Raw genomic sequence first — 27,948 nt, 5'->3', positions numbered from 1 at the left:
GGAAAAGTGATGGGATTTAAGCCTTCGAAAGAGGGGGGGCAAAGGTGGACAAGAGGGAAGGTCTGGGATAGGGTCGAGGGCAGAGAGATTAAATGACAAAGATGTCATGGAACAAAAGGTAAAGGGAATTGTAATGGCTGTAGCACAGAAAAAAAAGCATTGATCCAGAGTCAGTGTGAGCCCTCTACCCTATCCCAGACCTTCACCTTTGTCCTTCCTCCCATTCCAAACCCCACCCCCACAACCCACAACTTTCATTGGTATAAAACCCATCACATTTTTGCCTTCCTTCTGTTCTGAAGATGTTATATTTGACTGTAACTCTGTTTAAAGGCCGCTGTCTAAGATCTTTCAGCCAGAGTACGCTGAGGGACTGGAAATTGTATAGAAGCCCTTGGGCCGTATATTGGACTCGTATTGAACGCATACAGTAAATATTACGTGTATCCCAATTGTATTGAAGCACCTCAGAGTGCAACATGATCTTTGCACTCTCTGTGATGGCCATTTTGAAATGTTTTGCAATGTTCCTTTAGATATTTTATGAATAGAGTATTTTTTTTCAAAAAAGCACTCCTCTCTCGACAGATGCCATCGGGCATGCTGGGTATTTTCCAGAACTTTCTGCTTTCATTTCAGGTTTCCAGCACCCACAGAACTTTGTGTTTCTTTGAAAGAGCTATTAGGCCAGATTTGCAAAGAGAAGGGATTTAACGAGCACCTTAAAGGAAGAGAGGGAGAGACTGAGAGATGGAGATGTTTAGAGAGGGAATTCTATGGCTCAGGGTTGGGACAGCTCAAGGTATGCCTACCAATGCTTCCTCAGATTGAAAATACATGTTACAGAAAGCAAATATCCCAACTGTCAGCAATAAAACGTTCCAGAGTGGCACAGGATGCCAGATTCCCTGCAATGAAAGATTAAGGTTTTTTATTATTCATTCACAGGACATGGGTGTCACTGACTAGGTCAGCTATTATCGCCCATCCCTAACGGTCCTTGCAAAACTGAATGGCTTCCTAAGCCATTTAAGAGTCAACCACATTGCTGTGGGTCTGGAGTTACATGTAGACCAGACCAGGTAAGGGCAGTAGTGAAAGGTGGGCTTTTACATCAATTGTTTGATGGTCAATGTTAAACTTTTAATTCCAGACTTTTATTACATTCAAGTTCCACCACCTGCCCTGGGATTTGAACCCAGGTCCTCAGAGCATTGCTAGCCCAGTGACAATACCACTAAACCACCACCCTCCTGCTGAGGTAAGGTCTTTTCTGTAAGCTCTGGAGCTTCTCAACATAAATAAGAGGATATTCCACCAGTGGCTTCTTAAAAAACAGCAACATCAACTGCTTTATCCCATGATTGTGTTGATCCTGTTGTGCAGGACAGGCAGTCAGCAGCACCTAGAGCGAAGTGTGAGAGGAGGACCCCCAATAAGGCAGTCAGCAGCACCTAGAGTAGAGCAGAGGAGCTATAAAAACAGCGCGAGAAGCAGTGAGAATTCGAGAGCAGAGGTGACTGAGGGAGTTCAGTGAGGAGGGAGGAGGTACTCCTTTCCTTTTCTACCTTTCCTCGGAAAGAAGAACAGCAGCCTTGGTAAGTAGGACCTGGTGAGCAAATTAGATAAGTGTAATATTTTTAAACAAGTAGCTATACTTGGATTTAACTGAGAAGCACCAGGAATAAGGGAAATTTAGGGCCAAGATAAATAATCCAAAGTAGAATAAAGTTTACATACAGGAGGTAGAGTTAAGAGATGGCAGGGCAGCTCAGTTGAGTGGAATGTGTGTCCTGTAATATGTGCGAAGTCATGGACGCTACCAGTGCACTAGACAACTACGTGTGCAGGAAGTGCTGCCAGCTGCAGAAACTTGAGCTCCGGGTTTCAGAGCTCGACAGCAGCTGGAGTCACTGTGGCGCATCCATGAGGCTCAGAGCTACGCGGAAAGCACGTTCAGAGAGGTGGTCACACTGCAGCTTAAGGGTCTAGAGACAGAGAGGGAATGGGTGACCACCAGGCAGTCCAGCAGAAGTAAGCAGGTAGCGCAGGAGTCCCCTGGGGTCCTGCTCACAAGTTGGTTTTCCATTTTGGAAGCTGGTGAGTGCGCTGGTTCTTCAGAGAGTGCAGTCAGAGCCAAGTTTGTGGCACCACGAGGGGCTCGGCTAACAGGAGGGAAGAAGAAGAAAGGAAGATCAATAGTGACAGGGGATTCATTGGTTCGGGGCGCAGACAGGCATTTCTGTGGCCATAGATGTGACTCCAGGATGGTGTGTTGCCTCCCTGGTGCCAGGGTCAAGGATGTCACAGAGCAGCTGCAGGACATTCTTCTGGGGGAGAGCGAACAGTCAGAGGCCGTGGTCCACTTTGGTACCAATGACTCAGGAAGGGGGATGTGGTCCTGCAATCAGAATTTAGGGAGCTAGGTAGAAAATTAGCAAGCAGGACCTCACATGTAGTAATCTCTGGATTACTCTGAGTGCCACTACCAGAAAGTACAGAAATAGGAGGATAAGGCATATGAATGTGTGGTTGGAAAGATGGTGCAGGAGGGAAAGCTGGAGATTCCTGGGACACTGGGACTGGCCCTGGGGGAGATGGTACGTGTACAAGCCAGGTGGGCTGCACCTGAACAGAACTGGGACTGAGTTCCTTGTGGGGTGTTTTGCTACTGCTGTTGGGAGGGCTTTAAACTAACTCAGCAAAGGTGTGGGAACCAAGAGAAAATATTATAGAGACTACCAGGGTGCACAAAATACTGGGAGGGACGGATAGCACTAGCATAGAGAATAGTAAATTAATAGGTGAAGTTGGGGTAAGGGAGAAAGTAACAAAAACTAAATCAGGTTATTACGCATGTATGTGAATGCATGGAGTATAGCAAATAAGACTGGGAAGTTACAGGCGCAGATTGGCATATGGTAATATGGTGTTGTGGTGATAACAGAGACCTGGCTCAAGGAAGGGGCAGAACTGGCTGTTAAACATACCCAGATACAAGGTGTTCAGAAAAGACAGTAAAGGAAGGAAAGGAGGAGCAGCCATGTTGGTTAAGGAGAGCATTGCAGTGCTGGAGAAAGAGGATGTCCCAGAGGATTCAAGGACAGAATCAATTTGGCTAGAGCTAAGGAACAAAAAGAGTGCAATTAGATTGCTCGGTGCAGTCTATAGATCACCAACTAGTGAGAAGCACGTGGAAGAACAAATCCACAGGGAAATTGCAGAGAGATGCACGCATTATAGAGTAGTTATAATGGGGGACTTTAATTACGCGAATGTAGACTGGGGCAGTGGTAGTGTAAAAGTCGGAGATAGGCAGAAGTTCCTAGATTGTGTTCAGGAGAATTTTCTACAGCAGTATGTGTCCAATCCAACAAAAAAAGAAACACTGTTGGACCTGGCTCTTGGAAATGAGGTGGGCCAAGTAGATCAAGTGTCAGTGGGGGAACATTTAGGAGACAGTGATCATTGTATTGTATGTTTCAGGATAATGATAGAAAAGGATGATAGACACTCTAGAGTAAGAATAATTAACTGGATGAGAGCCAACTTCGATGGGGCAAGAACGGAGCTGGGCCAGATAAACTGGAACAAAAGATTGGCGAGAAAAACTGTAGCTGAACAATGGGCTACCTTCAAAAAAGAATTGATTTGGGCACAGTCAAGATATATTCTATCGAAAGGGAAAGGTAGGGCAAACAAATCCAGAGCTCCCTGGATGAAAAAGGAGATAGGAATTAAGATAAAGAAGAAAAACTGTGATTATGACAGGCGTCAGGTAGAAAATACAATTCAGAACCAAGGGAAATACAGAACGTTCAGAAGGGAGATGAAAAAGCATATTAGAGAAGCGAAGAGGGATTATGAGAAAAGACCGGCAGCCAACAGAAAGAGGAATCCCAAAGTTTTCTGTAGGTGTATAAATAGTAAAAAGGTAGTAAAAGGAGGAGTAGGGTCGATTAGGGACCTAAAAAGGAATTTACATATGCTGAAGGGGTCATGACTGAGGTATTAAATGAATACTTTGCATCTGTTTTTACCAAGGAGGTAGACACTACCCAGGCCATGGTGACAAACAAGGGAACTCTGTCACTAGAAGGTTTAAGATTGATAAGGTGGAGGCATTGGATAAACTGTTGGCACTTAAAGTTGACAAGGCACCGGGACTGGATATTGAAGGAAGTGAGAGTAGAAATTGCAGGGGCATCGGCCATAATTTTTCCCTAGACTCAGGGGAGGTGCCAGAGGACTGAGAATTGCGAATGTTACACCTTTGTTCAAAAAAAGATAAACCCAGCAATTATAGACTAGTCAGTTTAACTTCAGTAGTGGACAGGATACTAGAAACAATTATTCAGGATAGAATTAGTTGTCACATGGAAAAATATGGGTTGATAATGAAGAGCCAACATGGATTTCTAAAGGGGAAATTGTATTTAACTACCTTGCTGGAGTTTTTTGAAGAGGTAACAGAAAAGGTCTATGAGGGTAATGCTGTTTTATGACATAGTGCCGCAAAACAGACTTGTGAGAAAAGTTATTGCTCTTGGAACAAAAGGCTGAAACATAGGAAGCAGAGAGTAATGGTCAATGGATATTTTTTGGGCTGGAGGAATGTTTGTAGTGGAGTTCCCCAGGGGTCAATATTGGGATTCTTGCTTTTCCTGATATATGTAAGTGATCTAGATCTTGGTGTGCAGGGGACAATTTCAAAGTTTGTGGATGATATGAAACTTGGAAGCATTGTAAACTGTGAGGAGGACAGTGTAGAACTTCAAAAGGACATAGACAAGTTGGTGGAGTGGGCAGATAGGTGGCAAATGAAATTCAATGCGGAGAAGTGTGAGGTGATGCATTTTGGTAGGAAGAACATGGACAGACAATATAAAATAAAGGGTGAAATTTTGAAGGGGGTGCAGGTGCAGAAAGACCTGGGTGTATATGTGCATAGATCATTGAAGGTGGCAAGTCCGGTGCAGAGAGCAGTTAATAGAGCATACAGTATCCTGGGCTTTATTAATAGAGGCATAGAACACAAGAGCAAGAAGGCTATGCTGAATTTATGTAAGATACGTGTTAGATCTTAGCTGGAGTATTGTGTACAGTTCCAGGCGCCACATTATAGGAAGGATGTGAACACATTGGAGAGACTGCAGAAGAGGTTTACAAGAATGGTTCCAGTTATGAGGACAGATTGGAGTGGTTGGGACTGTTCTCCTTGGAGGGAAGTCTAAGAGGAGATTTGATAGAGATGTTCAAAATTATGAGGGGGCTGGACAGAATAGATAGGAAGAAGCTGTTCCCGCTCGTAAAAGGATCAAGAACAAGAGGGCACAGATTTAAAGTGATTTGCAAAAGAAGCAAACGTGATGTGAGAAAAAGCTTTTTCACACGAGTGGTTCGGGTCTGGAATGCACTGCCTGGAAGAGTGATGGAGGCAGTTTCAATCGAGGCATTCAAAGAGCATTAGATGATTATTTGAATAGAAACAATGTGCAGAGGTACAGGGAAAAGGCAGGGCAATGGCACTAGGTCATAATGCTCATTTGGAGAGCCGGCGCAGACATGATGGGCCAAATGGCCTCCTTCTGTGCTGGTAAAGTTCTGTGATTCTCTGATAAGGTACACATTTGCCTAAGGAAATCAAGCAAGATCACGGCACTTCAAATTAATTTGTTGCAAGCAGAGCACTCTGAGGCAATACAATAAAAGCAAAATAGTGTGGATGCTGGAAATCTGAAATAAAAGCAGAAAGTGCTGGAAAAGCTCAGCAGGTCTGGCAGTATCAGTGGAGAGAGGAACAGAGCTAACGTTTCAGGTCCAACACATGACTCTTCTTCGGAACTCACTTTGAGGCATTTCTGTGTTACCCAATAATTCACTATTTGGGTATATTCTTCAAACCTAAAAGGGGTGTGGTCTTAACTGGGAAAGGCTTTGACGAACCTTCTGAAATTTACTGACAAGCATAAAATCCTCTGCTGTAAGCTACAGTAAAATGCGTCATTATGGCTTTTGCACGTGGCAACATGACGAAAATGATTTGCAGTAAATTTGCAGTAAGGCTGACCCATGGAGAGTACAGATAAAAAAAAAATCATCAAACTGAAACATTGGGCAGAATATTAAGCTGAGCAGGCGGGCGGGCACCTGACACACCCGCGCGTAAAATGACGCAAGGTGACGTTAGGCGTGTATCCCGGCGCCATCGCGTTGTCTCACAATATTTCGTTTGCGAGCGTGCGGCGGAGTCAGCTGCGCGCCCACCGATAATGAAAGGCCTATTTAAGGCCATTAACAATCGAATTAAATTTAAATTTACGCTGCCCATCCAGCCCAACGGTTGGCGGGCAGGAGAAAAGGCCAAGCGGCCTTCACATCCTAAAGCGAATAAACGCTAAATAAAAGCTTTATTTTTGAATTAAAAACATGGTCCCTGCTCATGTGACAGAGTCACGTGAGGGGGACATGTCGATTAAATTTTTATCCTCTTCGTAGTTTATTTTACGCGGCGCTTCAATCTCCCCGAGGCACGGAGCTCCAGGTCTGGCTCTCCCTCCTCTACCCGACCCGCACAGGCAGCCGCTCAGCGCCGCCTCTCGCAATCTACGCAGGGCAGGCCCTAATTGGCCCACCCATGTGAAACCCGCGGTGCGGAGCCGATAGCCGGCGGTGGTCGGCTTCCCTACTGCCTCCTACTGTGCACCCCCACCGAGCACCCCCACCAAGGGCAAAATCCTGCCCGTGAACCCTCTTTCTCACTCTAAACTCCGTTTCACTCTCTTCACAGATGCTGCCTGACCTGCTGAGCATCGTTCTGTTTGCTTCTTCCCTTCGGGATCGCCGAAGTTGGCAATAATCACACGTTAAGCTTGGAAAGATGAGAGCTCTTCATGTTTAATATTTTTCATGCCACTTTTTTTTTTCTCTCAAAGGGCCGTGAATCTGTGGGATTCACTACCTCAGAGTGCAGTGGATGCCGGGATGCTGAATAAATTTAAGGAGGGGATGGACAGATTTTTAATCGGTAACGGGTTGAAAGGTTATGAGGGGAAGAGGGCGGGAAGTTGGAGTTGAGGCCGAAATGAGATCAGCCATGATCGTATTGAATGGCGGGGCAGGCTCGAGGGGCTGAATTGCCCACTCCAGTTCTTAGTTCTTATGTTCTTTGTACAAAGGAAAGGCTGGTTTGAACTGGTTCTGTTACAAACACATGAGCTTCCAATGCAGCTGTGAAATGTGGCCCCTGGAACACTTACAATTAATAAGCTAATTAGTTCCGAGCTCTTTACAGATATTAACAGATAATACAACAACACAGAACAAGTATTTCCAACATTTTCTTCCTTTACTTCAGGTGCAGTACCCAGCCTGTGTCATATTTATTGCTGTGGAACTACTTTTGACCTCACTAACCATTGACATAGAAGAGGGAAAAGAAATCAATCAGGGCACAGAAATCTTGATCTCTATTCGGTGATTACTGGATGGTCAGGTGAATGCAGGATCAACAGTGTGATGGCTTGGCCTAAATAGCCAAGTGGTTATGGTACTGGGTTTGTAATCCTAAGATCAAGAGTTCAAATCTCACACTGGCAAACTATGAAACAATGTAACTTCATCTGAAAAACAGATGGAAACGTGTTTGTACTCAAAAGAGTTACACAACATCTGTTACATCATCAAAATATCAATCAACAGTGTGATGCTGTTCAGAGTCAAGTAGCCACTCCAGGGATAACCCTCAAAGAACTGACAGAGCACATGGAACTGTGGTTTATGGGGTGAGCAGGTTGGGGAAACACCATCGATTAGTGGAATCATCTGAACCTGTTAACATTTAAGTAATAACACAGCCACCATCCTATAAAGGCACCTCCTCCAGGAGCTGCCTACAGTGCTTCCTCCCCTCCCACCCTCTCCAACAGCTCCAATCATGACTCATAATAACCCTCTCCTGCTCTAACTCACACCTGCCCAGGATCCCAGGACTTTGCAGCATCTCACCTTCCTCTCCTCCTACAGTCTTAGAAACTTGGCTTGAACTGGCCACTACATCCTGATTTATTCCCTAGAATCACGGAGCTCCACAGCGCAGGAGGCCATTCAGCCCATTTTACCCACGCCAGCTACTCTGCTACAGATATTTTTCCACATTAACCTTAAGAGATGCAATAGTTTCTTCTTCAACCACTGCCTGTGGCAAAACACTCGGTGTCCCAGCAACACACTGGGTAAGGATGTTTCTTTGAAACTCGCTGCTGAAAGGTTGAACAGTCTTGGGGTTTTTCCTTAGAGGAGACTGCTGTGGGGTGACCTGATAGAGATCTTTAAGATTACCAAAAGCCTTGATAAGATAAGTGTAGAGGATTGCTTCCACTTGGGGGTGAGACCAAAACTAGGGGCTATAAATAGAAATTCTCTTTTATTATTTCTTGGGATGTGGGTGCACAGGCTGGGCCAGCATTTATTGCCCATCCCTAATTGCCCCTTGAGAAGGTGGTGGTGAGCTGCCTTCTTGAACCGCTGCAGTCCAGTGGTGTAGGTACACCCACAGTGCTGTTAGGGAGGGAGTTCCAGGATTTTGATCCAGCGACAGTGAAGGAACGGCGATATATTTCCAAGTCAGGATGGTGAGTGGCTTGGAGGGAACTTCCAGGTGGTGGTGTTCCATGTATCTGCTGCCCTTGCCCTTCTAGGTGGTAGCGGTCGTGGGTTTGGAAGGTGCTGTCTAAGGCACCTTGGTGAGTTCCTTGTAGACGGTACACACTGCTGCCACTGTGCGTCGATGGTGGAGGGAACGAATGTTGAAGGTGGTGAATGGGGTGCCAATCAAGTGGGCTGCTTTGTCCTGGATGGTGTTGAGCTTCTTGAGTGTTGATAGAGCTGCACTCATCCAGACAAGTGATAGTCATTAGTGGATAGTCACTAATAAATCCAATATGTAAATCAGGAGAGCTTTCTCCACCAAGAGAGTGGAATTCATTACCACAATGAGTATAGCATACTAGGTGAATACTGGGTGGATAGCATAGACACAACAGTTAAGAGGAAACTAGATAAGTACATGAGGGAAAAAGGAATAGCAGGATATGTGGACAGAGTTAGAAAAGGGAGATGAGAGGAGGCTTGTGCAGACCATAAACACTAGCACATGTCGGATAGACCAAATGGCTTGATTCTCTGCTGTAAATTTTATGTAATTTTCATTACCCCTCGTGGCATTTTAAATTGATTACCCCTGCCCCCCCTCATCACTGCCCCACCCCCCATCACTGTCTCCTCAAACAGAGGATATAGTCTTTTCCTATTCACCTTATAAAAACCCATCATTATTTCAAAACCCGCTATTAAATCTATTCTTTGCCATCTCTGCTGCAGTCGAAATAGTTCCCATGCCTCTCCTTATAATTATAGTTTCTCGCCACCTCTTTTTCTTAATGAATCTTAGTGGTGCTCTGCATAATGGGCTTTGGTCTTTCACCTAGACTGCTTAATAAAAGAAAACAATCATTTCGGCAACTGCTTGTGTGGTATGCAAAATGAGCATTCCAGTAAACAATACATGCAGGTTACAACAAGGAAAATGGCCATTCAGCCCAAACAGATCATGCTTACCCTCCGAGCGATCAAGTAGTCTGAATCGCACTTTACGCACCCTCTTCCCATGCCCTTTCACCTCTTTTCCCTTCATCTTAAACGTTGATATAGTCCCTACCCCGACCACTAAAACAGTGCATTGGGTGCACCAAATTTGCAACCATCCAACTAATGGCCTGTTAGTCTAAATGTACAGGAAGTGACCAGAGGCTAACGCATTCCTGATGGATAAAATAATTTGTAATGCAAAGTGCAGCTGAGGTGAACAGCTTAGATGCATTTAAGGGGAAGCTGGGTGAAGTACATGGGGGAGAAACGAATAGAACAATATGCTGACAGGGTTAGATAAAGATGGGTGGGAGATGGTTTATGTGGAGCATAAAAAATGGCAGAGAGCATTTGGGTGGAACTGCCTTTTATAATATTGTAAATTCTATGTAATTTGGCATTCACATATAAAAAATGTCTGCATTTCAATAAGCTCCCTGTGGTACGTTGAAATATTTGTGGGGAGTACATACAATAGTCATGAGAGTGTCTACCATTTAAGACAGAGATGAGGAGAATTTTTTTCTCTCAGAGGGTGGTTAGTCTGTGGCATTCTCTTCCCCAGAAAGCAGTGGAGGCTGGATCATTGAATTTATTCAAGGCTGAGTCAGACAGATTTTGATAGACCAAGGGAGCCAAGGGTTATTTGGGGTGGGGGGTGGGGGGATGGGGTGGCCAGGGGGAGCAGACAGCAAAGTGGAGTTGGGACACAACCAGATCACCCATGATCTTATTGAGTGGTGAAGCAGGCTTGAAGGGCTGAATAGCCTACTCTTGCTCCTAAGTTCTATGTTCCTATGATGAAGACATTTCCTTAAATATCTGCATATCAATGTAACTATCCGAAGGTGAGGGGGTTTCAAGACTACTGGGAGAGCCGGGGACTGTGGAATTTGTTTTAGATTGTTCCAGTATAGAGTCAGCACTAATCTGATGGGCTGAATGGGCCGGTACCATACTGTACACCTGAATGGGCCTGTACCATACTGTACACCTGCACAGTTCCATAGTTCTATGACATTATAAGACATGTTCCACTGTTGGTGAAGGGTGTGCATCTAAAGCAATAATCTGACTCATGTTTCCCCAGGTGCTTGTGCCTGCTTCCGGCACTTTCCGCCTTTAAATTTAGATTTTTGGCAGTTGCATCTTTTATTCATTCTATCTCAGACAGCTAGGATCATATTGAGCCAGAAATATGGAAGTAAAGTTAGAGAGAAGAGAACAAGTAGAGAGGCAGATAGACACAGACTCTCACATTTCATAAACAGATTAAAATAAAAAGAAAGATACATATACCTAGCTACAAGAATAGAAAGATGGGTGGACAGGCAGGTGCAAACATGGAAATGTATAAGGAATATCCAGGCCCAACCAGACAGCTGGACACAGTTAGAGAGATTTGTATACAAAGTGAGAGATACATAGTAGTAGATAATTAACTAGAAAGTTGTTTGCAGATAAAGATTTCCACATCAGGATAGATGTATGAATAAAAATTGATAGATGGCTATTTGAGGGGACGCATTCATGCAGTCACTTTGGGGCTATGTTACTTATAGTTGGAGCTGAGTGGTCCTGAGCGTCACTGAGCAGATTGTTGCTGTATTAAGTGCTGTGTTAATAGTACTGTTGATGATAACTTCCATCACTTTGCTGATGATTGAGATTGGCTGATGGGGCAATAATTGGTCAGATTGGATTTGTTCCACTGTTTGTGGACAGGGCATATCTGGGCAATTGTGCACATAGCTGGGTAGGTGCCAGTGTTGTAGTTGTACTGGAACAGCTTGGCTAGGGGCGCGACAAGTTCTGGAGCACAAGTCTTTGGTACTACAGCCAGAGTGTTGTCAGGGCCGGTAGCTTTTGCAGTATCGCAGTATCCAGTGCCCTTAGCCGCTTCTTGGTATCACGTGAATCACGTGGAGTGAATTGAATTGGCTGAAGACTGGCATCTGTGATGCAGGGGACCTCCGGAGGAGGCCAAGATGGATCATCCACTTGGCACTTCTGGCTGACAATGGTTGTAAATGCTTCATCCTTGTCTATGACACTCAAGTATTGGGCTCCCCATCATTGAGGATGGGATCATTGTGAAGCCTCCTCCTCCCGTTAGTTGTTTTATTGTCTACTACCAACCATGTGGCAGGATTGCAGAGTTTTGACCTGATCTGTTGGTCTGGGATTGCTTAGTTGTCTATCACTTGCTGCATTCACTGTTTGGCACACAAGTAGTCCTGTTTGTAGCTTCACCAGGTTGGCACCTCATTTTTAGGTATGCCTAGTGCCGCTCCTAGCATGCTTGTCCCTACTCTTCATTGAACTTGGGTTGGTCCCCCTGGTAATGGTGGAGACAGGGATATGCTGGCCCATGAGGCTACAGATTGTGGTTGCTGTTGATGGCCCACGGCTCCTCATCGATGCCCAGTTTTGAGTTGTTGGATCTGTTCTGAATCTATGCCATTTAGCACAGTGGTAGTGCCATACAACAGGATGGGGCGTATCTTCAACGTGAAGAAGGGACTCCATCTCCACGAGGACTGTGCAGTGGCCACTTCTACCAATACTGTCAAGGACAGATGCATCTGCTTTCTTCCCTTGTGTTGGTTTGCTCAACCATCTGCCACAAGCCTTGTGTGGCAATCATGTCCTTCAGGACTCAGTCAGTAGTGGTGCTACTAAGCCACTGATAGTGATGGACATTGCACCCTTGCATTACACTGTGCCCTTGATGCCCTCAGTCCTTCTTCAAAGTCATGTTCATCATGGAGGAGCACTGGTTCATAAGCTGAAGGAGGCCGTTAAGGGCAGCCCACAGGAGGTTTCTTTGTCCATGTTGGACCTAATGCCAAGAGACTTCATGGGGTCTGGAGTCAGTATTGAGGACACCTAGGGCTACTGCCTGGATGAGTGCAGCTCCACCAATACTCACAAAGGTCAACACCATCCAGGACAAAGCAGCCTTAAGAAGAGTCATACGGAGTCGAAACGTTAACTCTGTTTTTCTCTCTACGGATGCTGTTAGATCTGCTGAGTTTTCCAAGCATTTTCTGTTTTTGTTTCAGATTGACAGCATCCACAGCATTTTGCTTTTAACGCTTGATTGGCATCCCATCTACCACCTCAAATATTTACTCCCTCCGCCACTGGAACCTCATAACAGCCGTGTGTACTGTCTGCAAGATGCACTACAGCATCTCCCCAAGTCTCCTTCAAACCCGTGAACATTACTATCTAGATGGATAAAGGAAGCAGACACATGGGAACACCACCACCTCCAAGTCACTCACCATCCTGACTTGGAAATATATTGCTGCTCCTTCACTGTCACTGGGTCAAAATCCTGGAACTCCCTCCCTAACAGCACTGTGGGTGTACCTACACCACACGCGATTCAAGAAGGCAGCTCACCACCACCTTCTCAAGGGGCAATTAGGGATGGGCAATAAATGCTGGCCCAGCCAGCGAAGCCCACATCCCGTGAATGATTAAAAAAAAACATTGACTGTAAGTGAAGCAATGCCACCATTTTGAAATTCTCATCCTTGTTTTCAAGTCCCCGCATGGCTTTGCCTCCTCGACAACATCAGCTTGTATTTATATAGTGCCTTTAACATATTAAAACCTCCCAATGTGCGTGATCAAACAAAATTTGGCACCCTGGGCCCCTTAAGGAAATATTTGGGCAGAAAAAAAGGCAGGTTTTAAAGGGTGTTTTAGACATGGGAAGAGTGGTAGAGAGGTTCGGGGAGGGAATTCCAGAGTGCAGGGCCTTGGTAGCTCAAGGCACAGCCGCCAAAGGTGGGAAATTAAAATCTTCCTTTCCTCTATAACTGCCTACACCCTCCGAGATCTCTGAGTTCCTCCAATCCTGGCCTCTCGCGTATTCACAAATTTCATCACTTCACCGATGGCGTAGGTACCTTTAGCTACCTGGGCCCTATGCAGTTCTCTCCCTAAACCTCTCTACCTCTCGCTCCTCCTTTAAGACTCCTTAAAACCTACCTCTTTGACCAAGCTTTTGATCACCTGTTCTAGCACCTCCTTATGTGGCTCAGCATTAACCCTTAACTGATAATCACGCCCGTGAAGCAGCTTGGAAGATTTTACGATTTTGAAGGTGCTAATAAATGCAGGTCTTTGTTGTACACCTGACTGCCATGTGAAGAGACACAGTTCACTTAGCTGAGAGCAGGTCGTTCCCTGGAGCCCCCAGTGGATCTCAACCGCACCCGCTGGGTCCTAGTGCTGCCTGCCCGGACAAGTCCTGGCACTTCTATTCAGAGATCATAAATTAGCAGTGAACCTGGTGTCCGCCAGCAGCTGGAAACACTCCAAATAAACCACTGCTGCAAATTGGAACTTGCCCAGAGCAACTTCAAGGCCAAGGAAAGTTTAATAAATAAATCCAATGCTGTGCGATTTCCCCCTTTTGCAGAAAAAAACAACAACATGGCAATCAGAACCCTGCTGGAAATAATTTCAGATTTAGATCAGGAGTAATAGGATGGAGTTAGTCACTGGGTGTGTGCTTTTTATACATTGGAGTGAGAGAGTTTGACACAGATGGTGATGGGCCTCTCCACTTCTCTCCTCCTTTAAGACTTCAGTCACTTGACCTAATATCTCCCAATTTGTCCCGGTGTTAATTATTGCCTGATTGCAGTCATGTGAAGCACCTCGGGCATGTTTTACTGCATAAACGCAAGTCCTTAGAATCACTGAACACAGGAGTCCATTCAGTCTATCGTGTCTGTGCTGCATCTTAGTGCTATCCAATTAGTCCCACTGGCCTACACTTACCCTATCGCCCTTCAAATATGTCCTTTTCAAATATTCCTCTCATTCCTATAAAAGCAAAGAACTGCGAATGCTGGAAATCCAGAACAAATACAAAAACAAAAATACCTGGAAAAACTCAGCAGGTCTGGCAGCATCGGTGGAGGGAATCTCTCATTCCGTTTTGAAAGTTACTATTGAATCTGCTACCGCTGCCCTTTCTGGTAGTGCACTCCAGATCATGACAACTTGGCTGCTTTAGGAATAACTCGCTCCCACCACCCTCTCCACCCCCCCTCCCCGGAGTTTTTAACCAATGATCCTAAATCTTTGTCCTGTGCTTTACCAACTTTCCCATCAGTGGAAACAGATTCTGCTGTTGTTTTGTTGTTGAGTCACTCCTGTGTTTTTCTGTTTCCCGCTGCGTTATTTCATTCTGTGCCATTTCCTCTTCCCCTCCCAATTTGTAAATCCCCATCTGGACCCTGGGTCAATGTTTCGGGCTCGGGGGGGGCTGGTTTTGTGCACTGGAGGGGTGGGGGCTGAAAAGGTAGGAGGGAGGGAGAATGCAGACTAACAAATAATTCAAACAGGCACACATGCATGAATGCACTGACAACAGCAGAAAGTGGGAAAATGAATTAAACATTTAAGGAATCTGTCACTTCTGGTTAAGAAGAACAGGGAACATGAGAGCCAAAGAGAGCAGAATCACTTAGTGGCAAATGGGAATGTGCTGAATGCAGCACACAGTTGAAGCAGTGTTCCTACTCCATGATACTTGCAGAGGGACAGGGGGGAGAGAGGGAAAGAATGAGAGAGAGGGGGAAAACTCGGGAGAGGAGGGAGAGGCCTGAAGAGGCAAAAGCTGGGTGGACAACGCTGAATATTGGTAAGTATATCAAGAAAGTTTTGATTAAACTTGGATGCCAACCCAATGTTTAGCCTGAAGTAAATTTAAAGTACAGTGCATGTTTATATTGGCTGGTGGTTGGACCTAACTGGGAAAATTGCAGTGCAGGTACATTGCAACATGTGATTTCACACCAAGTCATGCTTGTGGATGGCATTAAGCTCCCCTGTCCCTTTGCACTATTCTCTAAAGACCAGATGTGAATTTCCACATGTGCATGGATTCTGGTCTCCTGTGCATCTAAGTCTCTCATCGCCCCCACGAATATAGACCTCATCCGTGTTTTCAAATCCCCGCATGGCTTGACCTCCTCAGCAACATCAACTTGTATTTATATAGTGCCTTTAACTGTGGAATTTACTCCCTAATAACCTTTCCATGTACTTAACTCTCTCTCCTCCTTTGGGATGTTCATTAAAACCTCCCTCGTTGACCAAGATTTTGTTCACCTGTCCTAATATTTCCTTATCTGCCTTGGTGTCAAATTTGGTTCAAGAACCAAAGAACATTTATTTTTAGTTTTTATATTCATTCATGGGATGTAGGCATCGCTGGCTAGGCCAGCATTTATTGCTCGTTCAGAGGACATTGAAGAATCAACCACATTGGTGTGTGGGTCTGGAGTCACATGCAGATCAGACCAGCGGATTTCCCTCCCTAAAGGACATTAGTGACCCAGAGGGGCTTTTACAACAACTGCTTCATGGTCATCATCAGGGACTTTTATTTCCAGATTTTTATTGAATTCAAATTTCACCATCTGTCATAGGGGGATTCGAATCCAGATCCCCAGAGCATTATCCTGGGTGTTTGGATTATCAACCACTACACCACCACCTTCCTATTAAGTGAAGTGCCTTGGGTTGCTTTACTCAATTAAAAGCGCTATATAAATGCAAGTTGGTATTGATTTCCTGCTGAGGAAATGTCTAAAGGCGAGAATAATTTGTAGGACATTTAAGTCCACTTCACCCAGGAAAGTAAGAGACTGAAAGATAATTTCAAATTTAAGCAAAGTTGTGTCAAAAGTTGTAAACACCATTGTTACAACAGACAGCACAATCAGAGCAATCTGAAACATCGAGTGTGCATACACCAGGCACTGCTTGTATGCATATATATACTATATATATATCAGTCACAAGTGTGATGGAATACTTTTACTTGCCTGGATGAGTGCAGCTCCAACAAAACTCAGCACCATCCAGGTCAAAGCAACCCGCTTGATTGACACCCCATTCACCACTTTCAATGTTCACTCCCTCCACACCGATGCAGAGTGGCAGCATTGTGTGTATCATCTGCAAGATGCACTGCAGCAACTCACCAAGGCTCCTTCACAGTACCTTCCAAACCCACAACCCCTACCACCTAGAAGGACAAGGGCAGCAAATGCATGGGGGCACCACCATCTGCAAGTTCCCCTCCAAACCACACACCATCCTGACTGGGAAATATATCGCCATTCTTTCACTGTCACTGGGTCAAAATCCAGGAACTCTCTTCCTAACAGCATAGTATGCGTACCTTCACCACACAGACTGCAGAGGGTCACCACCACCTTCCCAAGGGCAATTAAGGTGGGAAATAAATACTGGCCTAGCCAGCGACACCCACATCCTGTGAATGAATAAAAAGGACGCTGTGTGGGTCTGGATATAAGACATTATGCAAAAGCAAATATCAGAGGATATATGTTTTCATATACATTAGATACTGCATATCTGCATGTCACAAATTTGGGAGGTGGAGGATGGGGTGCCAATAAGCAGGCTGCTTTGCTCTGAATGGTGTGCAGCTCCATGAGTATTGTTGGAGCTGCATTCATCCAGGCAAGTGGAAAGTATTCCATCATGCTCCTTTCAGATATATATGTATCTTTGCATATTAGCTTTAAGGTCAATTGCAGCACTCCCGCCTCAGAGTCGCAAGGTTGTGGATTCAAGTCCACAGCGGATTCTTGAGAACAAATCTAGGCTGCCACACTGGTGCGGTACCAAAGGAGTGCTGCACTGCCGGACATGGCATCTTCCAAATGAGGAGTTAAACTGAGGCCCTGTCTTCCATCTCAGGTGGATGTTGAAGACCTCTTGGCTCTACAGAAGGTGAAGCAAGGGGAGTCTTGTCTGGTGTTCTGGCTAACATTTATCCCTCCATTAACATCACAACAACACCTTGTAGTTATATAATGTCCTTAATGTACTGAAACATCCCAAGGAGCTTCAATGGAAATAAAAATGGTGAGAGATCTAAAACAGGTTACTGATTCAGTCCCACCTGACTTACAATATAGCATAAAGTCAGAATAAACCCCTTTTTGGGCATATATATTAGATAGTGTCTCCTGCACATATTCAAATTAAGTGTCAGATATATATGCGCATATTCTATATTTTTAGTTAGGTATTTTATAAATGTTTTCCAAGATAAGGATAATATAGAAAGATATTCATTGTAAATGTAATTTTACTATAAACTAATATCACAAAATGATTGCTAAAAGATAAAATATCAGCTGGTTCTTTAGCCAGCAAAGACTGTAAAATCGCTCTCACAATCCACTAGTAAAGATAATCATGTGAACTACTGTCTAATGTTATTGCCTTTTATAATGATCTTGTTAAGTCACTGCCACTTATCCATGGTGCTGTGTTGATAAAGCGAGCTCGCTAAACACATCATGGACAAGTGGATTTGGAATGCTGCCAGACATCCTCCTCCACTGCATAAACCTACCCTTTCATTAAGCACATTTTCTGATTAATATTTAATGTTCATTCGAGTGAAGAGCATTGGTCCTGGGAAATGTTTCCATGTCAGGTGCCCGGCCTTACTGCCAAGCTGTAGTGTAAAGCTCCATCCCAGCAGAGCACCAGAACTCTGGCTATCCAGAACAGCATTTCCATTTCAAGCTCCAGCTAACTCTATGGGTTTGCTGATTGGGGTTGCCAATTTGGGCCAGGTTCATGTTGGGCTCCTGTCCAGTGGGAACTGGATGCACATTTTATCCCTGGTGCCAGGAGGGAGAGAGAGAGAGAGAGAGAGAGAGGGAGAGGGAGCAAATGGAGAGAGAGGAAAGAGAGGGAGAGAGAGAAAAGAGAGAGAGAGAGTGGAGAGAGAAAGGGAGGAGAGAAAGAGTGTGAGAAATGGCATTCCAGCAAGATAAGCTGAATTCAAGCTCATTACATCAACTAATACCCCCTCCCTGCTCCCAGGTCTTTGAAATCACTGTCAGACCTTAATCCTAATTAAATTGTGAATGCTGATATGTCTGCTACGATACGATCATAAACTAAAGCTTTTCAAGTCTTGGCATAGCTTGTCTGTCCGACAGCATGCAGCTTAAGAACAGTTTTCCTCAACGCTTACCTTAAAAGCCACCCTGGCTCAGTGGTACCACTCTCACCCCCTGTATCTGGGTTCAAGTCCCACTCCAGGATTTGAGCTCCCATGTTCAGACTGACACTCTATTGTCATACTGAGGAAACTTTATTTCAGATGAAGGCCCCATCTGCCCCCTCAGGTGGATATAAAAGATACCATGTCCTGCTATTCTAGCCCATATTTATGCCTCTACCAACTGCAAACAGATTAACTGGTTATTTGTCTCACTGATGTTTGTGAAAAGTGTAACAACAGTGACTACACTTCAAAATTAATTAATTGGTTGTAAAGCACTTTGTGATGTCTTGAAGTTGTGAAAGGCACTGTATAAAGGCGCTATATTAATGGAAGTCTTTTATGTTTTATAGCAGTACAGCTATATAATGTAAAATGCTCCTTTGGCACTCTCCTGCACCACTCAGTTAGGCTTCTCAATTACTTTTTTACTTTTTATTGCACTGTTCAATTCTATCTCACCTAGGTTGGTGGGATTCAATGAACAATTGTGTCAGTGGGAATTGTCACTCAAAGTGCTGATTACGGGGCCAGAATGCTGATTGCGTTATCATGTCAATGTCTTGTTTTTCATTCTGGCATAGTGCTGTATCTACATTGTCAGAATCAGTATTAAAAATCAACTCAATGAACAGTAATTGGGAATGGTAGCAATTGTTTATCACACGGAAGGAGAGATGATGGAAGTGGGTGGAGAACAGAGGTACCCGGGGTGGGGGGGTGGAGGGGGTGGGTACTTGGGCACAAATTTTGAAAGTGGCAGGACAGGTTAACAAAGCAACTGATAAAGTATTTGAGATCCTGGGGCTTAAATAGAGGCAGGGCGTATAAAAACAGGAAGCTATGACGAATGTATCAATGACACTAACTTGGCCCTAGCTGCAGTATTGTGTCCAATGTTGGGCCCAACACTTTGTGAAGGCTTTGGAGAAATTCACTAGAATGGTATCAGGGATGCGGGACTTCAGTTAAGTGGAGAGGCTAGTGAAGCTCAAGCTGTTCCCTTGGAGCAGAGAGGGCTAAGAGGAGATTTGATGCAGGTGTTTATATTGATGAAGGGTTCATATAGAATATAGGAGCAGGAGTAGGCCATTCAGCCCATCGAGTCTGCTCCACCGTTCAAAATGATCATGGCTGATCATCCACTTCAATGCTTTTCTCCCCATACTGTCCCCATATCTCTTTCCATCATTGGCATTAAGAAATCTGTCAATCTCTGCTTTAAACATACTTAGTGACTGAGCTTTCACAGCTCTCTGGGGCAGAGAATTCCAAGGATTCACAGCCCTCTGAATCAAAAAGCTTCTCCTCATCTCGGTCCTAAGTGGTTTCCTCCTTATTTTGAAATGGTGTCCCCTGGTCCTAGAGTCCACAGCTAGGGAAAATATCTTATTGTATCTACACTGTCCATCCCTTTAAACTTTTTGTAAGTTTCAATGAGATCACCTCTCATTCTTCGAAACTCCAGAGAATACAGGCCCCGTTTCCCCAATCTCTCTTCATAGGACGATCCAGCCATCCCGGGAACAAGTCTGGTGAATCTTCGTTACACTCCCTCTCTGACAATAATATCCTTTCTGAGGTAAGGGGACCAAAACTGCACACAGTATTCCAGTTGTGGTCTAACCAAGGTTCAATACAATTGAAACAAGGCTTCACTGCTCTTGCACTCAAATCCTCTTGTGATAAAGACCAACATACCATTAGCCTTCATAACTTCCTGCTGCACCTGCATGTTAGCTTTCAGTGACTTATGGACAAGGACACCCAGATCCCTTTGTACATCCGCACTTTCTAATCTCTCACCATTTAAGAAATACTCTGTGCATCTACTCCTCCTACCAAAGTGGATAACCTCTCATTTTTCCACTTTCTATTCCTTCTGCCATGTTCTTGCCCACTCACTAAGCCTGTTCAAGTCCTCTTGAAGCTGCTTTGCATCTTCCTCACAACACACATTCTGTCTAGCTTTGTGTCACCTGTAAACTTGGAAATATTACATTTAACCCCCACATCCAAATCATTGACATATATTGCAAACAGCTAGGGCCCAAGTACTGATCCCTGCAGTACCCTGCCTGAGAATAACACATTTATTCCTACTCTCTGTTTTCTGCTTGTTAACAAATCCTCAATCCATGCCAGTATGTTACTTCCTAACCCATGTGCTTTAATTTTGCTGATCAAATTCCTGTGGAAGGCTTTATCAAAAGCCTTCTGAAAATCTGGGTACAAATAAATAGAAACTGCTTCCAGTGGCTGAAGAGACCAAAGGACATGAACTTAAGATGATTGGCAAAAGAGCCAGAAATAACATGAAGAAAAGCCTTTTACACTCAGAGTGGTTAGGATTTGGAATGCGCTGCCTGATAGGTTGCTGGAGGCGGATTCAATAGTAACTTAAGGGAATTGAATAGATACTTGAGGGAGAAACATTTGTAGGAAAATGCGGAATGAATGGCAGATTAGGGCCAATGGGAATGCTCCTTGAAAGAGCCAGCACTGATTCAATGGGTCAAATTGCAGTATCGTTCATATAGGCCAGCCAATAGTGACACTAGACCAATACATTCAGATACAATTATTCCAATGACCTAAATTGTGTCAAGTCAGCTTCATTGCATGAAGATCCCTCTCATAGTAATTAGCTTGCACAATAAAATTACATTAAGGGTATATGGTGCAAAGGGGACTAGAGAAGCAACTTAAATTTATATAAAGGGCTGCTAACATTGTAAAATGTACCAGAGTGATTCACAGGAACAATAAGCAAGGATTTACCAAGCCAAAGAAGATTTTAGGAGAGGTAATCAAGAGTTAAGTTTTAAGGAACATCTTAAAAGGAAGAGAGGTGGAAAGGTTTCGCAAGGGAATATGGGGGACATTGTTTTTTTTCACCTTTGGGGTTGTCGCACAGCTGTACTAACTATAAGGATCCTATGTGAAATGAGTTTAGTAGCAATTTTGGCCGAGTTACTTATGGACATAGAACAACCACAGAAAACTGGCCCAGACTGGCACATATTGGCATTCAGTTCTCCCAGTATGGCAGGGTGAGGGCGAGGCAAAATGGATGAAATGTTACTCTCCAACCAACCTCTGCCAGCATTGCGATCGTTCGATTCTGACACCCAAAGTGGAAAGCTATTCCATTTTCATCTCCAGCACTGACATTTCTTAATCAAATCAGCGAGAGAAAAAAAAATTTTTTAATGTAGAAATGATGGCGGAGTCCGCTATAGCTGAATGGTTTCACTCTTGCCTCTGAGTCGGAAGTATAGGTAGGTGGGGCGGGTCGGCGGGAGGGGGCTGTTGAGGAGGGGGAGTCTCTGGGCAATCCATAGGTGATATGGCTGACCATTTTATAATACAATCACTCCAGAGACTTGAGAATGGAAGCCTAGCCTGTTTTTTCTATAGTGTAATGCTGAGGGAGCGCTGAACTGTTGGAATTGTGCAGCTTTTCAGGTGAGACAGTAAACTGCCTGCCCTCTCTAGTGGATGTAAAAGATCCCATGGCACTATTTAAAGAGCAGGGGAGTAATCCCTGGTGTCCTAGCCAATATTTATCCACATCACAAAAACAGATTAATATGGTCATTAACACATTGCTGTTGGTGGGATCTTGCTGTGTGCAAATTGGTTGCTGTATTTTCTACATTACAACAGCAAATACACTTCAAAAGTATTTCATTGGCTGTAAAGGACTTTGGCACAACTAGAGATCACGAAAAGTGCTATATAAATGCAATTCTCTCTTTATATAAATAAAGATTATTATACAATAGGGGAATTGACAAAAACTGACTTCAAAGGAAAAACAACCTTGTGATAGAGAATTTTAAAAGAAATTTGTCAAGCAGTTACAGCAAGTCTCGAATTGGCAATGAAAGAAGTCAATATGAGGATGGAAGAACTGATGAGGAGGAAGATCAAATGTAATGGATCTCGTGTCAAAGGCCTCTTTGAACCTGCTAGTGGCCACCATTTCTGCTAATCCCAGCTGTGATTGAATGATCCTGATTCAGGAGACTATCCCGAAAGGTGATGATCACTGGGAGGTTACTGTACTTACACAGAATGGGATGAGACGCACTTGGTGCCTTTAAGCAGATATAACCCTCGACCAGTTCACAACGCGAAATGAAATGGGGAAATAGCTGCCTAAACACACAAACACACAGGCAAAATTGTGTACCTCGACTGAAGATCACACTGTCATAGGGGATCTTGTTCTTGGTCTCCAGGCTGGAACAGTTCCACCTGTGATCCCGGAACTGGTGCTGACATTCATGGATGGCGATCTGGATTCCCTGGATCGCAGAAGCTGTCACATCGGGATTCTTCATGCAGACTTCCAACTGACGGCGAGTCAGGCTTGAGAGCGTGAGGCACACCGTGTTCGCGGTTAGGACAGGGTCAACCGGGATCTTTAACCCAAGGATTTCGTTACACCGAACCCTGTCAGCAAAGGTAGAGTGGGAAATCAATGTTACCATTCAGCAGTGCACAGAACCCACAAGGGCTCAAAATAACCTTTTGACATCACAATGTCCTTTCACTGCATATTGCAACTCTCCAAGAGAGGCAGAAATAATGTATGAAGAATGATTTTTTTTTAAACTGGCATTTATATAGCACTGAAGGAGGTCCCAAAGCACTTAACAAAGTGCTTGAAGTACTTTTTGAAGTGTGGACTCTACTGTAATGTAAGAAATGAGGCAACCAATTTGCAACATCCCATCAATGTGAAATGAGATAACAGTAAAGAGGAAAGAAAGACTTTAATTTATATAGCATCTTTCACAACCACCAGATGTCTCAAAGCACATTACAACCAGTGGCGTATTTTTGAAGTGTGGTCACTGTTGAAATGTAGGAAGTGCAGCAGCCAATTTGCACACAGGAAGATCCCAGAAACAGCAATGTGATAATAACATGACTGTTTTTGTGATGCTAATTGAGGAATAAATATTGTCCAGGAAGCTGGGGATTAGTCCCCTGCTCTTCTTCAAAATGGTGCAATGAGACCTACCCAAGCAGGCAGATGCAGCCCAGGTTTGGGTTTAACATGTCATCTGAAAGATGGCACCTCTGACAGTGCTGCACTCCTTTGGTACTGCAGGGTGTGTGCCAGCCTAGATTGTGTGCTCAAATCTCTGAAGTGGAACTCGAACACACAACCATCTGATTCATAAACCAGAGGGCCGCCAACACCTCAGCAGCACCACTGGCTAGCAACGTTCATGGAAAAAGTAGGCAGAATTGGCGAATTCCACCCTCAAAACATTGAAAAATTATCCCAAACCCGCATGCAATAAATTGCAGAACTTGACTCATTGAGTCAGCATATCCCCATGACCCAGCATCGTAGAAGAAACGGAGAGGATGAAGACTGAACACAGAAACAGCGAGAGAAAGGACAGAGGGTGAGACAGATCACAGTGATGTCAGGATTAAAACTGAAATAATCTTGGTGACCTTGGTTGAGGTGGAAGAGGGGCTGCTAATTGTTTGGATTCGACTACTGGGATCTTTAATCCTGGAATTCTAATGACATGAGATAGGCAGTAGATGATTAAACATATTCAAATAACATTGCAATCATCTGTGATATAATACATCCTCTGTACATAATACCATGTCCTTTGAGTGTCAGAATTATATAACAACAGTTTTATACTGATTATAATTCAGATCATGATTTTCTCTCGCTCTCTCTCTCTCTCTCTCACAGGCAATAGCACAAGAAGAAAAAAATGAAATAACATGTTATCCAGTTGTTTTTGCCATATTGGGAATCATTCCAAGCACAGCTCAGTCGTTTAACCAGGAAATCCTCCTCTAACGAGACCCAGCGACCATTCCTTATTGGGCTCCCAGTTGCTTCTTTCAGTTTCTGTCGTAGAAAGGTGTCTTTTTCTAACATCTCCAGTCTGCCAATCCACCCAAGACTGTGCACCCATCCTGCACCCTCCCTCCGCCCATAGAGTCAGCCATCCCTCCATCCCTCTGTTCCTCCATCTCACCATCCGCCCATCATCCACCCATCCCTTGCCCTCTCTCCACTACCAACCGTCTGGCTGTTTATTTGAGCAAGTGTGAGCCTGCCTACCTGTCCTCTGCCTATTCTCCTCTACCTTAATCCTCTATCATCTCTGTGTGTGTCTGATGCTCTGTCTATCCACATCCCTCCCTCCCGTTTTGCCTCTGTGCCATGTGTGTAGTGACATAAGGAGGTTGGAGGGACTGAGGTGACCACTCGGCTGTGTAGGAATGGTTGGGGGCTCTTGGGCTGCCGGACGGTGCCGTTTACAGACTGGCTAATGCGGTGAGCTGGAGGCCGGGTGGGGAGCGAGAAGAGATCATTTGAAGGTTTCCAGCCAGCCACCTCGTTGCTGTGCACTCGTGAAAGCCGGCGGCTGTGGGGTTAAAGCAAGGGTTAAAGCCATGAATAAATCATCCCAGGGAGGGAAGTGAATTTGCGGAGATTGCCAAATCCTAATTACATGTTCAATTGGTGAAAGTTACATGAGATCGTCACATGCCAAACCTGAGAAGTTAGGACAATGGACAGGGAATTTAAACTCAGGGCTAAACATTATCTTGTAAAGAGCCGAATGGGTCATTTTGACATGTTAAAGGGGTAAGTTGGGAGGGTGGGGGGGGGTAGCGGTGTTGCGAATTTATTTCCAAGTGAGGAACTTAGCGTTTGTAAATCGGGAAACAACGAAGTAAGAAGGGGAATGTCGGTTGGGATGCTGAAAGTTAAAATCGGGATGTTCTCATTAGGGACTGACATAATTAAGAAATTGTAATTTACCGGGCGAATTACTGATTGTGGAGGGATCTGTCGGAGATTTCAATGGGCGCCCCGCGGAGGTTAACACAACCGCGGCCAGTGGAGAGATTGGAGTAAAAGGTTAACAGGAATTCTAAGCCGCTGAACCAGGAGTCTGTCACCCCAAGATTTCGCTGTGTAGAGGAGGACAGAGGAGGGCAGCCACCGAGGCTCGATAAAGTTCCACACCCTGGAGGGGAGGAGAGGAGGTGATGGTTTTTTTTTGGGGGGGGGGGGATGTTTCAACCCACCTCTGACAACCTCTAAGAAAGGAGAGGCACATCTGGAATGTGCTGTTTGAAAGGGTGCTGGAAGCAGATTCAATAGTAACTTGCCGAAGGAATTGGAGAAACACTTGAAAAGGGGATATTGAAGAATGTAAGGGGCAAAGGAAGGGGGGGGGGTAATTGAATAGCTCTTTCAAAGGGCTGGCACAGGCGCGATGGGCCGAATGCTTTTATTTCGAGCAGCGTGAACACTCCACCCCAATACCCGAAGAACTCAGAGATTCTAGACTGACAAGAGAAGCTGTTGTCCGGTTTGAGGACACGCGGGAGCTGGCTACTAAAGAAAATTCGATTAATCTAAAAATTAATCTAAACCTAAAGGAGGCAATATATACCACCCAGAGGCGGGGCGGGATGGAGTGTCCCAGTTACCGCGATTATTGTGCACCAATGTGAATGATAACTTTACTGTTTGAAGAAGAGGTAATGCAGAATATGTTAGCGAAATGACACTTACCATCCTTGGCAAGTTAACTTAACCTTAAAATGCCTGAATTTAATTGACATTTTGAGTACTAGGGCTGTATCAAATTGCAGGAAATATGGGACAAATCCAAATAATGATAGTTTTTAAAAGTTGTGGAATTTCTACAAGAAAGTTAACCAGGAAAATGAATTATGAGACGCCAAATTATATGAAATTCAGGTACCTCGAAAAATCATGAAATGAAATGACGTGAAATTGTGTTAGTTACAAGATCAGGCAATATTAAATTGATTAAAATCAGACATTAAATCTTGAAAATTAGAATTAAAGTTATCAAAATCAGGCAACATTAAATGTTGAATATTAACGTTAAATTTATAAAAATTGGACAACATTATATGTTGAATATTAAAATTATTAAAATTAGATAACATTCAATGTTGAATATTAAATACTAATAAACTATTATCAAACATTGCGATTTAATATATGCAAGATTCAAGTTACGGATGGGTGTAATCACAGTTAATACAAAAAGGACCTCTGGCTAACGAAGCCAGAGTGCACGGGAGGATGAAATATCCCGCTTACCTGTGCACGGAAAAGGTTAAGGAGAGAAGGGCGATTGTACACGGAGAGGCGAGCGGTCCCATCTTCAGCACCCGGTCTGTGAACACGCCTCACGCTTCCAGGCGAACCCAAAGTAACCTTTCCCTGCTACTCTTTACATACAGCTCCCTCCAAATCAAGCCAAGCACAAGCAGTCATTTCCTACACATCTTCCTTTTAACCTCTGATGGACGGTTATCTGACCCCCCTTCACTGTCCAACGAAACCTCTGCCCACTCCAGTTTTGTCCCGTTCCAAATCTGCTTCTAATGTCCCTCCTGACTCGCTGTTCTCCTTCCTATCAGTACATTTCAGTCAGATCAATGTTTGTTTTTTTGGTCGGTTCTCTCTCCCCCTCTCTCTCTCTCTCTCACTGCTGTCGCATTCTGTATGAGTGACTTGCCGTTTCCACCAAGACTCCTCTGTTGGTCTCTTTACAATCAGTTTCAATGCCTGTTGTGAGGAGTGAAGTTATTTGCGTTCTCCTTTAACTGGAACACAGTGTATCATAAAGTGAGCATTTAAACACCGGCCCACTTTCACACGTCACTGGATTTAAGTTGCAAGATAGAAACCGCCCCCCCCCAAAAAAACCCCTAGCGGAGCAGACTCACACACACACGTTCACACACACACAGCAAGAGTTGCACACACAGTGGGAGAGGCAGTTAGAGAGAGAGGGAGAGAGTCATAGGGGGAAAGGGTCAGACACACGAGGGGAGAGAAAAGTCACAGCGAGAGTCAGACACAAGGGGAGAGGACGAGAGACGCCCACGCACACAGAGGGACAGTAAGTCATACACACACATACACACACACAGAGCAAAGAGAGTCACACAGGCACAAGGAAGGAAGGAGGGAGAGAGAAAGTGGCGCAGGCGGAGGTGGAGAGGGTCACACACAGTCGCAGAGAGAGAGGGAGAGAGGCAGTCACAGGTAGACACACGCGCACACAAACAGAGGGGCGAGACGTTGACAGGAGAGAGACAGTCACCAGGGGCTGACAGATTCACAAGCAGAGTGGTACAGAGAGACATGGAGACTC

General features: G+C 44.5%; 1 protein-coding gene across 1 annotated transcript in view; it reads right to left on the bottom strand.

Annotated features, from left to right (window-relative positions):
* wnt10a (wingless-type MMTV integration site family, member 10a) overlaps positions 1-27,383 on the bottom strand; it is a 67,166-nt gene extending 39,783 nt beyond the window's left edge. Inside the window, exons 1-2 of the mRNA XM_041201203.1 lie at positions 26,886-27,383; positions 22,938-23,200 (exon numbers count right to left, since the gene is read on the bottom strand). Coding sequence (XP_041057137.1) covers positions 22,938-23,200; positions 26,886-26,947 — 325 coding nt within the window. The 5' untranslated portion in view covers positions 26,948-27,383. The remainder of the gene's footprint in view (positions 1-22,937; positions 23,201-26,885) is intronic.
* Between the last annotated feature and the right edge of the window lie 565 nt (positions 27,384-27,948).

The sequence above is a fragment of the Carcharodon carcharias genome, chromosome 12 (genome assembly GCF_017639515.1).
Source record: "Carcharodon carcharias isolate sCarCar2 chromosome 12, sCarCar2.pri, whole genome shotgun sequence".
In the NCBI taxonomy this organism is placed as follows: domain Eukaryota; kingdom Metazoa; phylum Chordata; class Chondrichthyes; order Lamniformes; family Lamnidae; genus Carcharodon; species Carcharodon carcharias.
This window is presented reverse-complemented; position numbering and strand designations above follow the sequence as displayed.